This window comes from Phlebotomus papatasi, chromosome 2, assembly GCF_024763615.1.
Source record: "Phlebotomus papatasi isolate M1 chromosome 2, Ppap_2.1, whole genome shotgun sequence".
In the NCBI taxonomy this organism is placed as follows: domain Eukaryota; kingdom Metazoa; phylum Arthropoda; class Insecta; order Diptera; family Psychodidae; genus Phlebotomus; species Phlebotomus papatasi.
In genome coordinates, this window is record NC_077223.1 from 83767452 (window position 1) to 83790988 (window position 23537).

A 23537-nucleotide genomic window follows, 5' to 3' on the forward strand; every position below is an offset into this window, starting at 1 on the left:
CAGATATGTAGAAATAAAACACTTCTGCACTAATGATGTAATTTTTCGTGGTTCTGTTTCAAATTAAAATCAGTGAAAAAAACTGAAACCTTCCTGGATCGTACAAACACTTCTAATGTGTGTCTAAAAGTTTTTCAATGCTATAATAAGTTCGAATATAACCTCAATAATACCAGTTAAAAATATTTCGTGTTTTAACTGTAAGATTTTGCTTATTGTTGACTCTTTTACAAATCTGAACCTTTTGAATAATGTTGCACTTTAGAATTTTCCCTAGACCAAACTTAAGAAGCTGGAATTGCATGAACTTAACCTCAATTCCTTAAATTCTTTAAATTAAGCGATTATTTAGCGCAATTCTTTAATTTTCGAACGAAAAAATTTTGGCAAATATTGATAAAACATGCTAAACTGTCCAGATTTTGCACGTTATGTTGCTAGATTATTTTTGAACATAACCTCAAAGATATTGAAATGACGTAAATCAATTCCCAGCTGTTAAATTTCATTTAATCAAATCAAAAAGCAATAATTTTAAATACAGTAGTAGCTTTCTATAGATTTGAAATATTTCAGAGGGATCTCAAAGACGTTAGAGTCGTAATAATACATTTAAAACATAACCTCAATGATTCAAGTTTCCATTTTTACTTATTAACTAAATGCTTCGTTAATTACTGCAAGACAAAGATTAAAAAATTTTTAATGGAAAAAATGCATATACAGTAGTTCCTCAAATTTGAACGACGATTGAATTCAAAATGTAAAATTTGAGATTATGCGAAGAAAGTTTTGCATGGAGTCTGAATCAGAAAAAAAATCTCTAGTATTTCCTCAATATTATCGTAGTATATTAACTTCCGCAACAACTTCCATTTATTTCACAATAAATGACATTGATATATACTTTAAAGTTATTTTTCTTAATTTAGGAATAGTGAATTTCACATGAATTCCGTTATGTTTTTGAAAATATTGTTCAAATTTGAGGAGTAGGAAATGTCATATATACCCCCCAAATGTTCAAATTTGAGAAACTCTACTGAATTGCAGTGCACTCGGATATTGCTTTCGAGGTTAAACCGAACATAACCTCAAATTCTGGTATAACTTTTTCATCGTGCAAGAGAATCTAGCTCATTATTCGTTGTTGTTGTAATATTTTGCTTATTTTGGACCCAAACAAATTATTTAATGAATATTACCTGTGCAAAAAGTCCTACATGAGCTAGAATAACTAAAATATCTTTGGACATAACCTCAAATACTTCAATTCAAAATTTTCACACCCCTAACTATTTGATTTTACTCATTTTAGTCTGAAATGAGTAATCATTTGATTATTATATCCTTGTAGAACATTTGGATTAATTTATGAAAGTCCAAATACCAGAAATTCCCAAAATATATTCAAACATAACCTCAAAAATTTCATTTAAAAATATTATTATCAGTTTTGACCGACGGATTTTGTTTATTTTGGGCTCAAATGAAAGCCACCATGTAAATCTGTAATAAATTTACCTGAATATTAATGAAAATAAAAGCAACACCAGATAAAATCGTAAATTTGCACTGAGCTGTAAGTTAGAAAGAAAAACAGTGAGTTGGGTAAGATTTTGACAAGAGAGCAACATTTGCAGCTAATTGCAGCAATTAATAGAAATCAATTGAATGAAAGAAATGGACAATGGACAGATGGAAAATGAAACAAGAAGGATGACGAGAGTTAAATGAGATTAGAACGTACGTAAGACAGAGCCAGGCATTGAATTTAAGCTGCTATTGCTTCCACGAAGACTGGCACTCATCGAACCTGTTCCATTGTTGCCACCGCCATCCTCCCTCTCCCTCTCAACAGCACGCTGCGTGGTGACATCCAGCTGCTGATACAATTCACCCGCCATGGAGGGAAAGTGCCTCTGAAATGACCAATAGGCCCTTCGGCTGTATCTCCTGGCATCAACATCAGCATCACATAAACCCTTCTTCAATGCATCCCGAAGTGCCGTTGCATTCCTCTCCAGTGTCTTCGTGGCCCATTCATCATACAACAACAACATCACCTCACACAGAGTCGCTCGAATATCTTTGGACTTTGACTGCATGAGATTCTGCGTGATGATTGGAATCAATTTTGGTGCATGGGTATATCTGATCACAAATTTGAGCGCTATTGTACCAGCTGATGATATCACTTTTGCCGAATTCTGAATCAAATTTATCAACTCTTGCAGTATATAAATGCAGAATTGGTCCAATTTATTCCTCAGTGTCTTGGACATGTATGCCAATGTTATACATGCCTCCCTTATCACCTGTGATCGCAGTTCTTTCAATATATCGAGGAATGCTATTGACAGATCTTTCAGATACTGTGGAAACATTGTTGTTTGTGTCTGAGGACCCAACATCAGCAGAGATCGGATGTTTTTAAGCTACAAAAGTTTCCCAAAACAAAAACATCAACAAAAGCGTCAATATTCCTTTCTGCATTCGACACTTTCACTTCTTAATTGTGAATGATTGATATTAAGATTGAGGGTTCACCCTCTGGAAATAATGAATTAACCTTCTGACATTTATGGATGCACCAATTTTGGACTTTTAATAACTGTCACTCAATTTAAATTAGAAACTGTGTGTTGAATTTCCTAATCATCTCGAAACAACAAGCATCGCTTTAATGAACTTTAACAGTGTTGCATAAGAAAATTAAAGCAATATTGATGCAATATTTTTTGTGTTTTTGACGATTAAAACAGTATTTGCCAAAATCAAAAGTTGAATATCAAAATATTGCTTTAACATCTCTTTAAAAAATCGTTATACTAAAACAAATGTGACTTTGATTAAATTGCATTTTACATAAAGCCAATTTTTTTAAACATCTTTTATATCTTGTAAGATTAACTTTCGATTAAAATAGGGGAGAAGAAAAGATTATGTTATAGCCAAATTTTTATCAAAAAAGAAAGATCAAAGCGTCTCAAATTTGCAGAAGTGGGATATCTTTGAATTCGGAGTAGCTTTGAAATTGGGAATTTTTCTCCTTATTTTTAAATAGAATTGTGTATTATTATGATGTAATTTAGCTTTGTAAATGCTTTGTGAAGCTAAATTACATCATGATAAGGTCCAGTATCATTTAAAAAAATGCTCAAATTCAAAGATGCTCCAAATCAGAAGTACCAGTTCTCCCTATTGCAACTTTAAAAATTTCGTATTTTTTTTCCATTGACCCTTTTTCAATGTGTATCGGATCCCTTATTGTAACCGATTTTTAGGTCATTACAGTACAATGAAATTAGGAGCGACAGGGGCAGAATTAATCAGTAAATACCTAGTAGTAGTAGAAACATTTTTTTTTACAAATTATATGCAATGAAAAATTTAATATGCAGACAAATTCAGCCTCGGTCTCCCCTATTGATTAATTACCAGTTCTCAAGTGGTTGATTATCATTTTTGCATTATTTGTCCCTAGATTAATAAAGCTCTTTAGGTTTTCAACGAGTGAAGAAAAGTCGCGTGCTCAAGAGTTCAAGCTATCATTAATTTAAAATTATTTTTCGGTTCCTGAGTGGTTCATAATCGATTAGGACCGGTTCAGAGTTATTAATAATTCCAAGACCTTTCCATCAAAACCAATATTTTTCCAATCGGGAAAGAAATACGAATTTTAGAGTCTATTAAACGTTAGAAAATTGCAAAATTTTGAAATGATGAAATATTGATTACAAAATTGACGATTGAGAAAAAGGAAAAATTTTAATGGAAAGGCCAACAAAGTAACAAGGGAAAACATGTCTCAAAATAACGTAAAAATTACAAAATTGTATAATATAAAATTCTCCCTCTGTAAGTTCAAATAAGTAATATACAAGAGGCTCCGGGATTATGTACATTGTACATTTTCAGGACCGAAAAAAATGCGCGAGTAAAATGATTCAGAAGAAATAGGTTCAACAATTCAAAAGAAATACATTGCAAATATTACAATTTGCCCTGAGTTCCTCAATTTCCTTCGAACTCGAAAAAAAAATTCATTTGCTTTTTTTAACCCTCTAACGGTGTTTTCTTTTTTTCTTGCGAAAAAAAGTTCTAAAACAATGTTTTCTAGGATAATTATGATCCAATAAAGTCGAAAAAACCATCCATTCTTCATTATCTCTTTTAGTTTAGGTGAGAAAATATAAAAATTTTTTGAAACTCTTTTTGCTTCTAAAATTCACATTTTTAGTTTTTTCAATTTTTTTAAATAAAATATACAAAGTAGAATGACATATCTTTCAGGAAAAAATAAATTTATTTTAGTCAGATAACTTTAAATCGGTATTTTTATGGAAATTAGAAATGAGTTTTTTTGCACAAATATTTTTTGTTGCTTTTTCTCTGACCTGTCCCACAAAACTGGGAATAGCAACAAAACGAAGAGTCAAAATGAGTTCAAACTTTCAAGAGATGTTAATAAGACTATTACCGAGGACACTTAGCACTTTTAAATAAATAAAACCTTTATTGTCGCTGTAAATGTGATTTTTGTGAAGACCGCCTGGAGGCGGTCTTGCCCGTTAGAGGGTTAACTTGTTTTTAACTTGAAACCGAATCTAGAGAGTGTATTTCTCAGCAGAATGGTATCATCTTTGGGCTTCTTTTAAAGGTCTTGAAATTCTTGACAATCCTGAACCGATTCAAATCGGTTATGAACCGGTAATAACTATTTCATAACCGATAACTAATTTTTATACGAAATTCAATTATTATATTATTCCTAAGGTATTTTGGGCAAAGTTTTGAATGATTTATAAATCGGTTGAAATCGGTTGTGAACCGATAAGTAATTTTTGTACTAAACATTTTTGTCCTTTTTGTTACATTATTATCGTAACCATTTTGTGAGATTTTTGAGTGATTCTTGTATAGGTTGTGAATCGATAATTATAGGAAAGTACTTTTTGGGACAGCAATTTAGTTACGATTTTGAACATTTCGCAAAGCATAGGATCCTTTGCCACTCCTTTTTTTAGAAAACGACCTCAGCAATATCTTTCATTCTCGAATATGATTTAAGCCTTTAAGGACGTGAGGTTGAAAAAATGGAGGTCGGAAAAAATAGGGGAAAGTGCCCATACTTTACACGGCCCCAAGCTTTACAATGACTAAATTTTTCGTATGTTTTTTAATGAATGTGGCTTATCTCTTCTATGTTTTAAAAAACTAGGAGAAAGTGCCTTGTTTTTAAAATATATTGCAGAGTCGTATCGTGCAAATCATGGGCACCTTCCCCTATATTTTTCCGAGTTTTAATAGCAAAACACAACCGTAAGAAGTTTATAACCTTTAATTCTGCAAAGATGGAACGCTTTTCTATCTCTTTTCTTTCTGTGGAAAATTATTCATAGAATTTGAAAATTAAGAGTTTCTATTTGGAAATCAATATTGAAGTAAAACATCACGATGAAATTCATCTGATAAATAATCTTAGTGCAATTTTAACTTGCTAATTTGTAAATCTTTTAGTTATATGGCTCAACTTCTCTAATTTCTTATCAGGTAAGATTGGTTGCATTTTTAAGACTTTGAGACTTCGGAAACTTGGCTAAACCAGTCTGAAACCTCTGTGATACGTTAAAATAATTTTTTCTAAAAGGTGTATGCTCAAAACTTGGTCATCCAATTATATTAATACAACCATAAAATCATTATTAGTTTTTCATATTTTGTTTATCATATTTTTGAATTTTGAAGAAGGTATTCAAAACAATAAAAAAAAACCTTGAGTGTAGTAAATGAGAAAAATGTGAAAATCTACTTACAGCATCAACTCTTTTCTCCCAGTCCATGGTCTTGTCTCCAATCAACTTGATGATGGTCTTTATCTTCTCCTCAAAATCCCGAGCCCCAAATACCGTAACAGCCGGAACAGCCTCGAAACATGCCTCAAAGATCTCCTGAGACACAGCACCCGCCGCCAAATCCCCACCGGGTGTCACACTACAACTATCCATTCCGGCGAGTCTTCGAGACGGTGCCGAAGGTACACGTTTTACGAGACGCGTAGGTCTTGGCATTGCTGCTGTATCAATGTCATCTGAATTGGTCAGAGCATGTGACGTCAGTGCTGATGGCAGAAGTAGGCCATCATTGCGAATTTCATCAAATTTGCTCTCTAATACAGCTAATTTTGATATTGGCACATCCTTCTTCTGCAAATCCACCCTCAATTTTTCCCCAACATGTTTATAAATCTCTACCAAAGTCTGCACAGCTTCATCACGAACTGATGCCGTTGGATCACCCAAAAGATCAGCAATTGGCTGAATGTAGTTTTTCAGTGATAAGGACTGAGTACCGTATCTTTAAAATAAATTACCCGAATCAATAAATATTGGAAAATTCCCCACCTAAATTCCGCAACAAAGAAAACTCACTCATTTAGTGTATTAACTATTGTCTTGAGAAATTCTTCCCGAACTTTTGAATTCTTATGCTTGAAGCAAGTTGTCAATTTATCCAGCAATTGCTGTGGCGTTAAAACTCGATACTCAACCAATTTCTGTAGGACAAGCTGAGCCTTTTCTCGTACAGTATCACGATTGTCGCCCAATCTTTTGATTTTAAGAAAAAAAAAGTCCCAAGTTGTGTCAATTGAATTTTACACAAAACTCCCTCGGAAAGTCATTAACCCACATATTCAAATTTAATATAAAATTTAATTAAATCACTCACCTATCTACCACATTTTGAAATACAGTTGGTGTATATGCATTGAAGTCTTGTCCTAAGCGTCCAATTAATTCACTAAGTGCTTCAAGTGCACGCTGAGCAATCTGGAAAATTGGAAGAAAAATTGCAGTATTACACAGATGGTAGGAAATTTTCTTCTCTATTATAGACAAAATTCACTCTGAATAACATTAGAATTTCATGGGCAATTTTCCACCCATTTGTTCCTCCACCTTTTCCTCTTCTTTTCCATCTTCTAAAAAAATTGTTATATGGCAAAATCTTGTTGGCATTTTTGGTCATTTCCACTTACAACACTCCTTTCCGAGTAAACATTAAAAAAAAAAGAATCTACAGAACTATCTTCAAAAGCCAAGAATGGATTTTATAGATAAAATATTTAATTTGGTAACTTACACCAGGGAATCGTCGCTTGTATTAACAGTTATTGGAATTGCATTTTAAATACTTTTAAGGACACAATTCCATTAATATTTTTCTTTTAATAAATTTTATCTTAAAATATTTTATTATGTTGTATCCGTCTACTTTAGTCGTATGCAGTTTATGGATTTTTAGCTTTAATTGGTTTTGAATCTACAAGCTCTGTTTAGCTGTATATAAAAAAAATAAAATAAAAAGTCACAACTTTATTAATCTCCAAAAAAACAACATTCTCTGTACAAAAAGCATTATCGATAGTGAAATATTTGCAATAAAAATGCATAAATCTGCAATTGTTGTTTGTAAAATTATTTGAAAACAGTCCACTTACAATATATTAAATGTAAACATAATCGTCATTACCTTAATTGTGCTTACGACTCTTGTTTTTTTCGCGTCTATCAAGCAAACAGATGCGATTATTGTATTTGTTCAGGTGTTTGATTTGAGTCTGTGAACACCCAAGAGATAAAAGATATCGAATTACATTTACAATGCTTTGGCTCTTCTTAAAAGTCTTTTAAAAGAAACACTACTGGATACCATGTTCCTCTATACAAACATAAATAACCTCCACAAATTTAAATGTAGACGGTAAACACTCAGTTTTTGACATTTGTAAAATAAGCCACGCCCCCTTAATTCTATCGTCTCCTTTGGGACTCTGGGTACCCATGGAAACAACAATTTTTTTAGACTATCTAGAATCGATAAAAATCCGATTCTTGTGGATAATTACAAACTATAAGGATGTTCAAATCTAGAATATTTTTTGCAGGATCCTAATTAACTCCTGAGCTTAGATTTTTTTTGGTCAAAAATCATGAATTTTCGATTTTCTGCTTCCTTGCAGATATTGTGACTTTTTTTTATATTTTTAGACCAGAATAAGAAAAAACCTCTCGGGGCCAATAAGTATGATAAATAACAATTACAGATTACATAAATTCGAAAAACAATTTTTTCTCAAATTTGCAAAAAACTTGTTCAAACTTTATGGGAACTCTCGTCCGCAAAAATCTAGAGGGCAAATGTAAGGTTATCCCGCCAATCCCCGCCTTTTGCTTTTTGACACCAACCTTGTAAGAAAATTCCAAGCGGGAACTACTTTTTTGCCAATATGGCCGATAATTTTGACATTTGACAGCGTGGGAGATTGCTTTCGGGGAAGTTTTTCCTGATTTGAATGAATTCGTCGATGAAGTGTTTTTTTGGCTCTTGAGAAAGCTTAATGTGTCTGCAATAACATCGTGTTGAGAGAAATGTGTGTTAAAGTGTTATTCTGTGAAATATTTTGAGGAATCTGTTGGCAAGCAGGAATTTGGTGTCTTCTTGACCACTTCCTGGACATCCCACAAGATACTGGTCAATAATTCTTCTTGTTTTAGTAATCAACATTGTAAAGGAGTCATTTGACACGCAAAAATAATTCACAAAATTGATATTATTGGCTTTTGGAAAATTGAAGTTTGTCACCTTTTCGTTCTTTTGGGGACGAGAGTACCCATGAGTTTTCCAATTTCCCAGAGGCGGAAAAAATTCTTTCTCTACAAAAGTATCATATTTGACCACTAAGACTTATAATAAAGTGAGTTTTACTGAAATTCGTTCGCTGGATATATTGTGGTCCGGAAAGAGTTAAAGAATTTCATGAAAAAGCAAAGAGCAACTGAAACTGAGTAAAAAATGATAATTAAGTTCTAAAAAGCTAATCGCAGTTTTTAAAACTCTTTTCCCAAACGAATATGAACTAAATTTAAATTAACTTTGCTCATTTACACTGTCACATTATGGCGTCTATACACTAAAAGCATTTTCATAAAAAATAGCCTTTAAAAAAAAATACATTTCTGCTTACAATAGTGAAAATTTTCTTAAAAAAAAAGAAAAAAAAAACATTTAAAAATGCTCATATTGTGTAGAGGCCTTTAGATCAAAATTGGATTGTCGCAAAATCCGACACTAATCTAATCTTACAGGTATAGGGGAGAGCCTGTGTGTTTGAAATTCGGTGAGTTTGACAGGCGGTGAATTATTCTTGATAATTTTAATTAATGTGACAAAAACACTAATCAAGTTATTTTAATAAATTCTATTAGTGAGTAGGGGAGACTGGGGCAAAAAGTCACAAATTGAAAAATTCAAAATTCAATATCTTCCAAGGTAAAAAAGATAGCGGCTCAAATTTTTTTCTATAGATAGCCTCTATAGACCTTCTTCAATGTCGTAAGTTTCTTAGAATTCGAACAAGGAATTTAGAAAATAAATAATATCGAAATTTTTAGTCCTATTTTTGAAATATTTTCCTTGCAGAAGATAACAATTATTACCTACTTATTTTCCAAAATTGATGCACTGGTGAATATTTTCTAAATAATTTTGATTCTTTGAATACGAATCCGCAATCTATTTTAGAATTTCACAAAGATTCTTTTTTCCAGAAATACTTTTATTAAAAGTGGCCACTTGGGGTAAAAAGTAACAAAAAGCGAAGCAATTTCTGATGTCTCACGGCGAAAAGAAACGTCATTATCATGTCTTGCCGCTTGTTGTTTGCCTTGGTCAAACGATTTGCAGTCTTTTGTGTGTTTATTCTAAAATAGTTTGAAAAGCGCTTTCCTCGTTTTCTCATTTTTCTCGCAGAGAAAACGGTGTTTTACAAAGGCGTAGATGAATAAATATTTTCTATGAAAATATGTCCTCTCGGTATTACCTTGATCATATGCTTTAAAGTTATTTTTCTTAATTTAGGGAAAATGCATTTTACATCAATTCCGTTACGTTTTTAAAAATATTGTTCAAATTTGAAGAGTGGGAAATGTCATTTATACCCCCCAAATGTTCAAATTTGAAGAACTCTACTGTATTTTCTAAAGTCTTGCATGAGTGAAACTACAGCACCCTCCAAATATACATTACTTCCACTTCAAGTCTCAAATTGGAAGCATTAGAAAAATCAAACCCCTAAAACTAATTTTGACTGTAATAGTACCATATATGCGAGAGACTTTGACACCCCTTGTTCGTAAGCTTTTCTTCATTTCTAGAACTTAAAGATGGTCTCTACCGATCAGACATGGTAGATGGAATCGGTAAAGACCATCGTTAAGTTCTAGAAATAAAGAAAAGCTTACGAACAGGGGGTGTAAAAGTCACCCGCACTTTACAGTACAATCTTCAAATGTAATTCATATTGAGGGCGTGGCCTATATTTCATTCGAAACGCTATTTAGGAAACCCACCGCTATTGAATAAAATTGAAAATTCTTCAAGAGCGAGGTGGCCTAGAATTATATTTCAGCGAATATTACTTATAGAAAGGCTAAAACTCCCTGCAAAATATGGAATTTAAAAAATAAGACCGAAAGTTGCCTATACAGAGAAAAACTGCAATAGAGCAATTGCTAACACAACCATCGAGATCTCGACTTCTCAAGAAGCCACTCTTCTAACCACTCAGACAGAATTTCCCCCATTGAAATGTAATTGCAATAAACAATTTGAAATTGTCAAGATTTTGCAGTAATAAATAGAACAGCCTCGTGATAAAAAAAAGTAAACTCTCATACATCATCCAAGTTGATGTTGTTTCAATCAGAAAAGAGTATTTTTGGGAACCGGAACAACTACATTAACTGATATTTATTTTTAGATTAACACATACGTGTTCATATAAAAAAATAGAAAGAATGAACGAAAAAAAGAAAAACATTAAACACGTAATCGAATTTGCCGCATAACTCTTTTATTTTTATTTATTTATGGCGTTTATTTCACCTCACCCTTCTATTTCTCTAACGAACATTGTGGCATTTGCTCCCTCTTCATATTCTCACGCAAAAATTGATTTAAAATCAATTGAAACATTTTCATTGATTGTCTCTCTACACGCGTTCCAATTCACCGCAAAAGACAACTATCTAAGGTGGAATAAAAGTCAAAGTGTGTGTTAGAGGCATAATATAAAATGATTATGATAAAATCATGCTTTAAAGAAATATTCTTCTTCAAAAGGAAAACACAATATTGGTGAGCAGATGATCTCAGCGTATTTCAACAGTTTTTTCTTGTTTATTTAAATTCATATTGAAAAAAAAACTATCGCTGTTTTGTATTTTTCACGGTGGCAGGACAAGATTTACTGTATTAAAGTGGACCTCACACTGTCAAATATATTATGTCAATTTCTCAATATTAAATTTCGCGATTGAAATAAAAACCGCAACGCTCTCACTGGAAGATGCGAAATATTACGTCGAAAATGCCAATTACGCATGTTTTTGGCTTTTCTATGAGACTGGTGAGTGAGATGTAGATTTAGGGGAACCTGGGGCACCACCAAACACGGGGTAGCAACAAACACTGCGATTTTTTAATCAGATATTCGACTTCTGAAAACAAGACCTATAGGAATTTATTGACACTATAGGAATGCTTGTCCACTGAAGAAATGGTTGAAATAGTCCAAATAGTTTAGAAATAAAAATTAGTGTTTGGTGCTACCCCGTTTTTCGTGGTGCCCCAGTTTTCCCTAGTCATCTCGCTCGCTAGGCAATTTATAAAACATGTTTATAAACAAAAATTATTGTGAGTTTGGCATTAGGTCATTGAATATAAATGTGCAGTGAGTACTAAAAAATATTTAGCAAAGACACAGTCAGTTTATTGAAATTTTTAAAATGAATTTTAAACCATAAAAAAACATTACAAAACTACGCTTATTTCAAAATTTAAATAAATATATATATTTATTTTTCCATTTAAAAAAAATAAATGTACGCAGTTATATTTTTCTAGACGTTATTAATCGTAGTAGCGAGTATAATGCGGATAATGCGGTATGTGTCTCGGCTTAATTAAAAAAAAATGTAATATGGGCAGGTTTTGTAGCTTTGTAATGTTGCAGATGAGTAAAAGATGATTTTTTTCTACGTTACTAAATGAATATCATCCAAATTCAATGCGATAATTCTAATAGCTAATCCAATATCTCACATTTTCTGACAAACTTGGGTGCCTAGACTTTTTTTCCAGTATTTATAAACCATAAATAACAAATGGGTTTTAAATAACAATTTTGATTGCAATATTTTATGCATTTTTTCACATTTCAAGTATCTTTTCGAAAAAAAAACAACTATTACATGTTATCATGTATGTATGTTTATCATGGTCAATATAGGGGATCTCAGTGGCGCAATAGGCAAGACCGCTGGTCTTGGGCGGATGAGATCTCTGACTCGACTCTCAAAGTTGTGAGTTCGAGTCCCGCCCGGTGCAAGCAATCTGAATGTCAGAAAAAGACATTTTCACTGTGATAAAACGTAATATAATGCACCGCCTCTGCCCACAAAAAACTCTGGGAACATGGAAGAAGCATCCACACTACGGAGAAGGCGCTCCTGGGCGGTCTACATTTATGAACTTAGCGGATTCTTCCACTACGGAAGACAACAGCAATATAACATGATTACATTGTAACAAAGTATTCCGATATGATTAATAATAATGGTCAATATTTAACGTGAAAATCTTTAACCCGGAATGGGTCGATTTTGTGGGCGGAGGAAAATTCACAAAGATTACCACTTTGGCACCTCCAGAAAATTGAACTTTGCAGCTTTGCAAAAACATCTGTCAAAATTATTGAGTACCGACTTTGAGAATTCCTCAGTATTTTGCGTCATACTGTGCACACTGCCCTGGAATATTTGTTCCATCCAGAGATTCCACTGAATAAGTTCACAAGAAAATTGGAGTATTAAACAATTTTCACGACAATCTTGCAGAAAAACACGCACTTCCGCAACAAAATGAGACTTCATGAGATGTTTTTGTTTTGCTTCTGTCAAATTAAACATTACAGTAGAACCCCGCTATAGGCCATCGCTATCGCTTTATAGTCCACAATTTAGCGACTGTTGATTTCAAAACACTGATTTTAAGTTAGGTTGTTTTTTAGTACGTGACATGCAATGTTGTCATAATTATTTTAATATTTTTGGCAAACTTTTATTGAGTAGTTGTGATAATTGTGATTCATAATGAAGAGAGCGAGGACAAGTACCACAATCGCAAAGAAAGTGGAAGTCGTCGAGCAATTTCAATACTAAAAGTCGTTGATAATTTAAAAAAATGACATGGATTATAGTGCGACCCAAGTGTCAAATCTGGAACCAAATATGGCCTATAGCGAGGCTCTACTGTAAGCTTAAATCTACTTATGGTAGGTGTAATTCTTTCATTACCAATACTGTGTATTTTGAGCAGTTCTCATCTAATTTGCATTGTTTTCACGAGAGATTTTCCACATTTTACTTTAAATTGGTCGCTCTGCAATTTTCAGTATCAGTGATGTTCAAATATGTTCCGTAAGACAGATTGGAGGTGTTAAGAGAAAATCTAAGGATTCCAGTAGGTGTGATTATGAGAGAATTACACCTAATTAACTGTCAGAATCCAGTGAAAAATGATTTTCCAAGTGTCATAAAGATTTTTTTTTTGCAAAAATAGCATTAAATTGATTTTAAAACGGACGATACCTCCTACAAACGGTTAAAGTAAGGAGATGAAAGTAGTAAATAGTGACGTCAAAATTTTTGTGTGCGGTGTAATGTTCTTCCCGGTTAAAATGAGATATACATAAGTGGACAAATTTTGTACGAAGCTGAACAAACCAGGGCAACTGTGGAAAAATCGCCACTAAATTTTAATTTATCTCTAGAGGAAAATCTAGGGATTTCCAGGAATTTTGTGAGACAGAATTATGAACATAATAAGAGTTTTTTAGACATATTGGTATAATTGATTCGGTTTGTGTCGCATTTGGTAAAAAAATCTTAAATGTTGAAGCGCGACTTTATCAAACTACTTCCTTATTTTCTCAGCTGGGGTAGTAAATTTTTTTTCAATTCTTCACTGACCGTAATTCCATCAAGAACTGAACCGAAAGCCTATGCTTCACAAAACTACCACTTTGTCATTTAAGCTACCGCAGACTCTTTATTCCAATTTGACAATATTTTCATAGCATTTTTAAGTCGTATGAAGAGCACTTTAGTTCTTTATTCCTTCTTACACAGATCAATGTCCCAATTTTTGTCATTTATTGCTTCCAACTATTATTTATTAAAGATACGGATGGCTGATTTTCTGAGCGATTAATCTCTCAAACTCTGTTGTTTTTCTTTTTTTTTTTTGGGCCGAAGAACAATGCCAATAATTTTTCACACAAAAAGACAATCATCCTCGCAGTATTTTACTGTCAATCACGATAGGTTTTTATAGTTGAGGAAAAAAAAGTGTAATAAAAATAACGTGCGAGAGAATAATTTGAAAACTTAATTTTCACTTAATTGTTGAGTTATTTTCTCCTTCCACACTACCTCTTCTAAATTGTCCGAAATAACTAATTTTCATTTAATTCAAATTATGGGAAATTTCTCTCTAACTTTATACAATTGTGTTTTCAGGTTTCTTTTCCTTAGCACTTGACTTTGACTCTTCTCATTTTTTTTTGCCTTTGATCTCACACATTAGCTCACTGGCAGAGTGAACAAGTTACTAGTGAGAAAAAAAGACCGCAAAATTCTTTCAACAATGACCTTTTTTTTCTTGCATAATTCACCACAAAACTTAAACTTTTGCCTCCCAACTTTTCGTCATACTAAACACCTCTCGTGTCATACGGGAAGTCTTGTTAGTGACACTTTCGGTGAGTTTATTTTTGTAGCACATAAACGAGAGGATTACATATTTTTCTTATTTTATTCTCAAAAATATCATTTTGCAGACACTGACGTCTTTCTTTCTCTCTCTTGCTCCCATCATCCAACTTTCTTCTTGCCTTCATCTTTTCTTAAACAAAACATATATGAGTTTTGAGTTTCAAACGTGAAATTCAATTACACGTTTCACGATTTTGCTAGTTTTTTTCTAAATCAAATGACTTGCGCAGAGTGTTTAAAACCAAAAAGTGTGACTCATCGTCATCATTTTAACTGCATCAGCGGAATATTATTTATTATTGTGTGAAAAAGATACACGGTTAGATGGCTAAGACAAGAACTGGCTCTCTCATATTACATCTGTTGTAATTCCATAACAGTAACCTCCAATTTGGTAATTTGCATAGAGTGAGGAGAAGACTCTAAAAGTAACCGTCTCTATAGGGGAGAAGGGGGAATCTTTGAGACACATTTGTGTTTTGTAAAAAACAAACACAAGTACAAACTAAACGCTTACAGTGTATGCTTCCAAAAGGATCGTAAAAGTATATGATCTTTCTTTAAAGAATCACTTCAGTAAGCCAAGCCAAGAGATTAACAACTAAGCGTATACTTCGGGAGAGATACTCGTATCCCTTCCGAAATATACGCAGTGAAGTGGAAATCCTTAGTTTTGAGACTAAATATTTAATTTGAAACTTTAAGCTCTCATTATCTCAGAATTGAAGAGTTAGTCTTCGAGGTTTATTGGGAAGAACACACATCTTTTACATCCGGATTTAGTTCCCAAACGTCTCAAATGAGAAAAAAATTTCTGCCCACAGTATATTGCATGAACTTCATGACCATGTCACATAATAAGATTAATATTAAGATTAATACTTTCTGAACTGCGAGAATGACAAAAAAAGTGATAGCAAGTGTTTTATCTTGCCTCTCTTTCGCGTTTCGCTCGAAAACTGATCGAATAACAGTTGGCACGCATGGAAAATTGCTCGAATTGCCTGTAATACGATTCAGAAAGCAATTATTACGAACAGTAATATATTACACATCATATTACTCCACTAGAGTGCACTCTTTCTTACACACGTGATTTTCCATCTGAGATTTTGCATGCTATATACTACTCTTTCCGGCTTTTCTTAATATTAATATTAATCTTATATGTGACACCACGGTCAGATGCCTTGGTCAGTCCGAATAATGGAGAAAAATTAAAGTAATAAAAATGATTAAGAGAGAGCTATCCCTTTAAAAGATCCATTTGGGTCATTTGAAAGTATCACTTTGTGATACATTTGAATAGGGTAAAGTGGTACAAGTTGGACAATGGTACAATTTAGACAGGGCTTTTTGTTTTAATAAATTTAGTACTTCATTTTTATTTGTATATTTTTAATTCTTAAGTTTTATAATTTGGTTCCTTGTGCTTAAAAAAACTTTGTACTGTATTTATCAAGAGAAAAGCCATGTCCAACTTGTACCGGCGAATTGTCTAACTTGTAACACTAATTCCAAATTATATCACTTTACCCTAGTTCCCCAAATTTGAGATTTCGAAAGTATCAACTTATTGTAGCAGACCTAATTTTAGGCATAATTTGGAATAAGCGCCGTACTTTGATAAATTTTAAATTTACCCCTATACTTCATGCGAGCAACTCATACCCGCTACGGAAGAACGCAAACGAACGGCAGTAAGATTTGAACAAAGTTGATATTTTTCAAATTTGATTATGATTATTAAATGAAATAAATATACACACAAACTTCCCATGGTTTTTTAGTTATGTTGTAATCAGTGTGATAAATTTTAAATAGTTTAGATAAACAAAATAATCGTTGCATTTTAAACAATTTCATGCCCGAATTTGGGTGACAATTTGGTCTCAAATGCCTGAACTTTAGAGAGTCTACTATCTAGCCGATCTAGCCTATTTGCACAATCTACATTCACTTCTGAAGCACCAATAACTTCTTTATGCGCTCTGTCCGCTGCACAAGTCTCCCTAAATATTCTCTGTCTTTGAAGTCTTTTGTGAAATTCTTCTTAAAATTAACAATGAAACTTTGGAAAAGGTGAATCTTACAATGATCTTCCGAAAAGATTACGAAAGTTTCAATAATGATCCTCTATTTTTAATCTCAATCAAAAGTCGCTCTAACACATTCCAAATTGCTTCTTCTCCCAATTGACCCCACTTTCCCCTACAGAAATTTATCAAATAAACCAATTAAACAATTAAATGGAACTGAGAGGAGAAAATAACTACGCTAATTTGCTTCTCAATCTGAAACACTTGTTTTCATCTAAGACAATAAATGTGAAAAAATTTAGTACATTGAATAACTTTAATGTAAAACAGAAAGAGAAAGAAAAAAACACTCCATATTCGCCAAAAAAAAAAACTGGACAAGAAATAACCTTGATGCTCATAGATATTATGTAAAAGCTATGTATGAAAAAAAGTGTACTTGGAATGTTTGTCGATATCTCAAATTATCATCAATTTGTCTTATTGTATGATAAATGACATCAGTGTTAATTTTCACCTCGTCTTTCACACACAAAAATTCTCAGTTTAGAGACTCACTATAAAGAAAAATAAACCTTCTCCTCTTCACACTCCTATAGTCAAAACAGTGCAAACTTTCGCGATAAAATCCGTCCAACAGAATTTTATTCCAACTTCACCGTGAAAACACTTTTCGAAGACTGAAAAATTCTGCATATTAAAAATTCTACAGTCTCACCAAAAATCACTTAATTCACAATATAAATATTTCTTTTTCACCATCATCCCACAACACTATGAGCTAATAACCAATGTTGACAATATCTGAACAATCCCAGAAGGAGTTGAATGAGAAGAAGAGAGATAAACAATACCCCATGATACAAATACAGTGAAAAGAAATCTTCCCACGTGAATTTTCTATAAAAGTCACTTGAAAATAATTTCTGAATCTTATTTTTTTCTCTCCTATCTACCATAGCCATATAATTTTTCAGAACAGTCAAGAAAATAGTGCTTCATAATAAATAATTGTGCCTTCACACACATTGCCCAAAAAATATTCAGACTAATTTTTCTGGAACTGAAATAAGAACAAAGATAAAATATTGCATCAAAATGTGACTAATATTCCGTGTAACAATTTTAATAAAAGCTAATTTTTCTCCTTCATATTTTTTTCACTATCCTCTTCATATTCAATTTACTAAAAGACAAAAGAAGCAGAGAAAAAAATCGCAAGAGTGAAAGTGATTGCAAAACTCTTCTCCTCCGAAAATGCCGTAAACAATACACTAAAATCGTCCCAAACCCAATATAATTTTTTCCAACACTATCTCTCCTCCACCAATAATGTGAGATGAATATAAAAAAAGTGGATTAAAAGTAATTGTTTTAATTGACTTTTCGCCTCATCTTTAAAAATATGTACCACTTAAAGTTTTCTGATATTGTGACACTAACTGTCAAAGTTGTAAAAGTTAAAAACACACCCTCCATCTCACATGACTTTTATTGAAAATTCATTATTCTCTCTTCAGTTTTCATCTCAACTTGAACAATTGGCATTAAAATTAAAATTTACTGAATAAATAGCACAGTGTATGAGTGTGTGAAGACATTCAAAAAGTAAATCGCGCGATGCACTGCAAAAAATCACTTTGAAGAGTTAACAGTTTAACAGTTAGCAGTTTGCTTTTTGAAGTTAATTTTCCAACTGCTTTATTTTGTTTACATTACCTATTCGTCACCGCAAATTAAGTGATTTTGAATAATTTAATTTTATTCAATTGATATACGGATAGATGCCGGAAAAGAATATTGAGTTATTTTAATCCTTCAATAACGTGAGGAAACAGCCTGACAGAGGTAGGTTGTGTAAAATTTGTGCACGAAGTGGTGTACGCATAGTGTGACATCGCGTCGATTTTGATAATATTTTTCATCATTCTTTTTCCTGATTTGTATTCTGGGTGGCAATTTCTGTTCTTTGTTAGTTACAGAACTTATGGGGTTTGAAAACACTTAATGTAAGGAATTCAAATTCAGTAACCGTTAATGATGATATCGATAGAACACAATACCAGACCTGTAGGGGAATTCTGTAATTTTCATGGCATTGTCACGCGTGAGTCCGAAACCTGACAATGCCATTCGAGCTTTTTTTTGTCGTATCATATGAGTTCGAAAATGCAATTCATTGAATTTTTAATGAAATCCCTTTACTTGGTGAATTTATGAAAATACAGTACGTATTGGTTGATTTATTTAACAAAACTCATTGGCATTTGAATTGCCAGAAATCTCAAATATGTGACTTCTGACAATGCCATGTGAGCTGAAATGGCAATGTCACGGCTACAGAATCGCATTTTCGAAAAAGCTCTTCTAAGATTCGAACCCAATTTGTCATATGGCATTACCAGAGCGTTACAGAATTCCCCTCCTGTACCAAAGTCTTTCATCCAGATTGAGCAAGACGCACGAAGTCTGGGGCTACAGATAAATGAAGGTTACAATAAACAAGGTTCCCGATGGGAGCTACAGCTTTAAAGTTGTTAACACTTTTGTCTATAGCTTGAGTCAACAATCATAGCCGACAACATCTTAACATAAATCAGCGAACGGTTATTGAAAACCAACAGGGCCTATTTCAGTCTATCAATAGTGTTGCGATCCAGAACGTTAAGCATAAAGATTAATTTGCTGAATACACCAGTGAGTGGCTTAAGCCAAGAGACGACTTACCGTAATCATGATTAAAAAAAATTAATAATTAATTAGACTACATTCCCATCACTTTCCACTGGTAAAAATTAAAGGATCACCGATGATCCTTTGAAAGGGCCACTATTTTGACACCCATGTATCTCCGGAATAAACGAATAAAAACAATGAAAAAATCATATTTGGTGTTCGCTCAGATGAGAGAAATACGATAAGTATAATAAATTTACGATAATACATAATCTATCGTAATAAATATGCATACAAAATTTCAAAAGGTTCAAGTAAACCTTTCAAAGGATCAAATATGAACCATTTTTGTTGAAAAGGGTCAATTTGATCCTTTTATTTTTACTAGTGTCTTACTAAAAGTTCTCTCTCGGCTTAAGCCATAAGTCTGTCTGGGGCATAAGCTACTACTGTATAGGACTATTATCCTGCTAGTCCTTACGTGTTCGTATAAAACGTATGTCCTCAGTAAACAGAACTACGAACTCTTATGGCCCAAATAGACCTAGGATGATCCTCGAGAATATTTAGCCTGTAAGATTTGACAGTAAAGATTTATCCCAAACTGTCATACAATGAGGGCTTAGGAACATCGATTAGAAGCTTTTTGCATAAATTTCTTTTACCTAATGCTTTATCATCGCATTTTACAGGCTAAATATTCTCGAGGATCAGCTTGAGTCTATTTAGGTCCTTAATCGCATTTGAGAGGAGAATTCTTCTTTTGATTTCATGAAATTATACCGAGCTAAAAAGTGGCCCAAAGGCATAAATAATCTACTAATTATTTGGTAATTATGCAATTCTAGAGTTCTTTAAGGATTTTTTTGTACAAGTTTGAAGACAGTTTTCCGATTCCTGAATTTGTTTATCCTGGAATACAAAAATCTATCCTGCTTCATACAAAATAAAATTTGATTTACTTTGAGCCCGTACACTTGCATTGTACTAAAACTAAAAGTTTAAAAGGCCAAAAAAAATCTAGTAGGGGAGACCGGGGTACAATTAGCCAGGGGCAGAAGTAGACAGTGGATTTTTCTCGGTTCCCTTAAAATGTACCTTGAGCAAAGTATTTTTTAATGAAAGTAGGAACACATCCCCATATTCCCAGAAATATTTATAAGTCTGATCCTGTTATCCTACAATTTAGAAGCATTTTTATAAAATGGGTATAAAACTGCAGTTTTGATGTTTCAGTTTTTGGACCAGCATTTGGTTTTCTGAGTTTGTAGTCAAGATTTCATAGTTTTACCTCGTTTCTGGTTTCATAAACCTAATTAAAAAATATTTTTCACTTGGATAATAATTATCCAATTTTTTATATAAGATGAAAAACACTAAAACAGCCCTCGGGGCAGTTGTAGCCACTCTTCCGTGGCAGGATAAAACTATCAATGATTTTTCACTAATACATGGATAATTGTTAGATGAAAGAGTACTATTGATATTCCAAGCAATATTGCCATTCGGATGAAAAATTTGTGAAATAGATTTTTTCAGGATATTTTCATCAATTTTGCCGCAATTACAAAAATGTCATAAAAAAGTCGGCTAAAGTCTTTTTCATTAGGTTTAAGTTACATATTTAGTATCAGTGGGCTTCAGTGGATCAAGTGAAATAACACTTGGTATTTCCAGTTTTAAAATTTCGTCTGGAAAACTGGTGGCAAATAGCACCCCGAAAGTGGCTAAATCTACCCAGGCCGGGGCAGGTGTAGCCAATGTGTCATACTTTTTTCATTATCCTCTCTAGAAAAAGCCAAGGATTTGAGAGCTCTGAACTATACGGTTTTATACAGCCAATATTTTAATGCTTCTTATGAAACATAAAAACATTAGACAAACTTTATCATTTTTTCACAAATCATGCGCGAAAAAAAAGCTTCATTTGCTGGCTAATTCTACCCCTGTCTCCCCTAATTAGAATCTGTGACATTCTATTTTGAACATATTTCATTGTTGGAAACAAAAAGGTTTTAAAACATCGAATAATGGAAGTATCATATCACTCGATTTGCTTTCATATGTTCCTTAATGAATCTAACCCATGGCAATATATATTATCATAGGTCAGATTCATTTGAATATCAATATTGCAAACGTTGAAATTCATTAACCTCCGTTAGAGAGCGCTACACCCTCTAATTAAATTTGTCAACACATATAAAAGTAAATTTGGAAAATTCTTCGAAATTCTCCATTTGATTGATGCATTTCCCTGCCAAACCATATAAACTGTCAAGAAAATAATTAAAAAAATTACTGCAATAGTTCTCTGTGTATTTTCATGTATGCAGCATGAATACATGATGCTCTCGAAAATAAACCTAGATTTCAATAGCAAAAAAATTTACATTGCAGATATGCTATTTTATTGTCTCAAAGTGAAGTGTATAAGAAGCAACATAAAGAACTCATTAGATTAGATAATTGAATATTGTTAATTATCTAATGAAGAGAAATGTCGTAAAAACTTCAACATTTCACTTATATTCCTCATTAAAACCATATAATATAAAATCACTTTATCCATCTTTGGACTATCTCTCTCTCAATGGATGCCAATACAAATTAACACGCAATAGACATTCAAAAAAGTAGATCAAAAAATCCTCTCCCTTATTTGGACAAAGAGGAAATTGCTGAGAGAGAGAAAATGACAACCTACCATCGATGGATTAGAGCTTACATTATAAGTGCAACCATAAAAGTTAACTCTGTTGATTATGTGATCAAAGTACTAGCTTCTTTTTAAGGTAGAAAAAATGCAATAGTATTTTTTTTTGCTCTTTGACTCTGAAGAATTCTCAAAATTCAAGCAATAATAGTTGTTTGTTTTCCTAAACTTCTATCTTTTTGTCTTCCCCATACGGATTCAAATTATAAAATGATATTTCACGAATGATTTAACATTTTAATACTCTCATTTATCGTCAACGTCAATAAATCATTTCAATTGTGTATTTCATTCACATTGACTTGGGACAAACCTTGAAATGCTGTGTAGTAAATGAAAATTTTCAGTTCATAAGATTCCACAACATTTCCCAACACAACACAACACAACACGTGAAATTCTTAAGATCCACATTCACATTTTTCTCCCATTCTTGTTAATTTAATGCAACAATTTTTGCCCTATCTCATGGATAATTTTTCCTCGCATTTCACTCACAAAACCTGGGCGTTTTTCGTGTTAGTGAGCCATTAAATGTCACAAAAAAAACGAATTATTCACCTCAAACCATTGGAGAGTGTTTTGCCACGAAAAAAAAGACACACTATTTGTGAAGAAGGTTTGCAAGAAAATTAATCGATAACTATTTTTTTTCTCTATAATATTAAATCCAAGTGTTAGAAGCTTCTAACCAACCCAAAACATAAACCTCAACTGACTAAGTCAAAAAAGGGACCATGAGACAAATAGCAGAGCAGAAAGAATTGATGCCAATTCTCTAAAGCAAATTGGCACATATCCAGATAATTCGAAAGGTGAAAGGAAATTCACCAAAAAAAAGAAAAGAAAAACATTGACACTTAAAATAGGATCTTGAGTGCAAATGGAGAAGACACATTATAAAGATTTTACTCTTCATCTCTCGTCTTCATTTCACTCTCCAAAATACTTTTTTTGACAAATATAGAAAAGACACAGTATAAAAAGAGAAGATAAAAGAATTATTTACTTTGTGAAGAAAATTCCAAACATCCTTCGTTGATATTTTCTTACACATTTTCTCAATCCACAAAATATCATTTCCTGATGGTGAGCACTTCTTTGCCATCATTAGTTCATCACCATCTCTCCTCCATAAACACATTCACTCAGAATTTCTCTGGGTGCTTTAAAATTGAAAATAGAGTCAATCGGCAAAACTGAAGA

At 32.7% G+C, this 23537-nt stretch overlaps 1 protein-coding gene across 4 annotated transcripts in view; it reads right to left on the reverse strand.

Annotated features, from left to right (window-relative positions):
• The window catches only part of LOC129804742 (CLIP-associating protein), a 51606-nt gene that overhangs the window by 22702 nt on the left and 5367 nt on the right, over positions 1-23537 (reverse strand). For all 4 annotated transcript variants that reach the window (XM_055852307.1, XM_055852306.1, XM_055852305.1 and 1 more), the window contains exons 3-6: positions 6733-6833; positions 6435-6611; positions 5820-6360; positions 1751-2438 (exon numbers count right to left, since the gene is read on the reverse strand). In XM_055852307.1, coding sequence (XP_055708282.1) covers positions 1751-2438; positions 5820-6360; positions 6435-6611; positions 6733-6833 — 1507 coding nt within the window. The remainder of the gene's footprint in view (positions 1-1750; positions 2439-5819; positions 6361-6434; positions 6612-6732; positions 6834-23537) is intronic.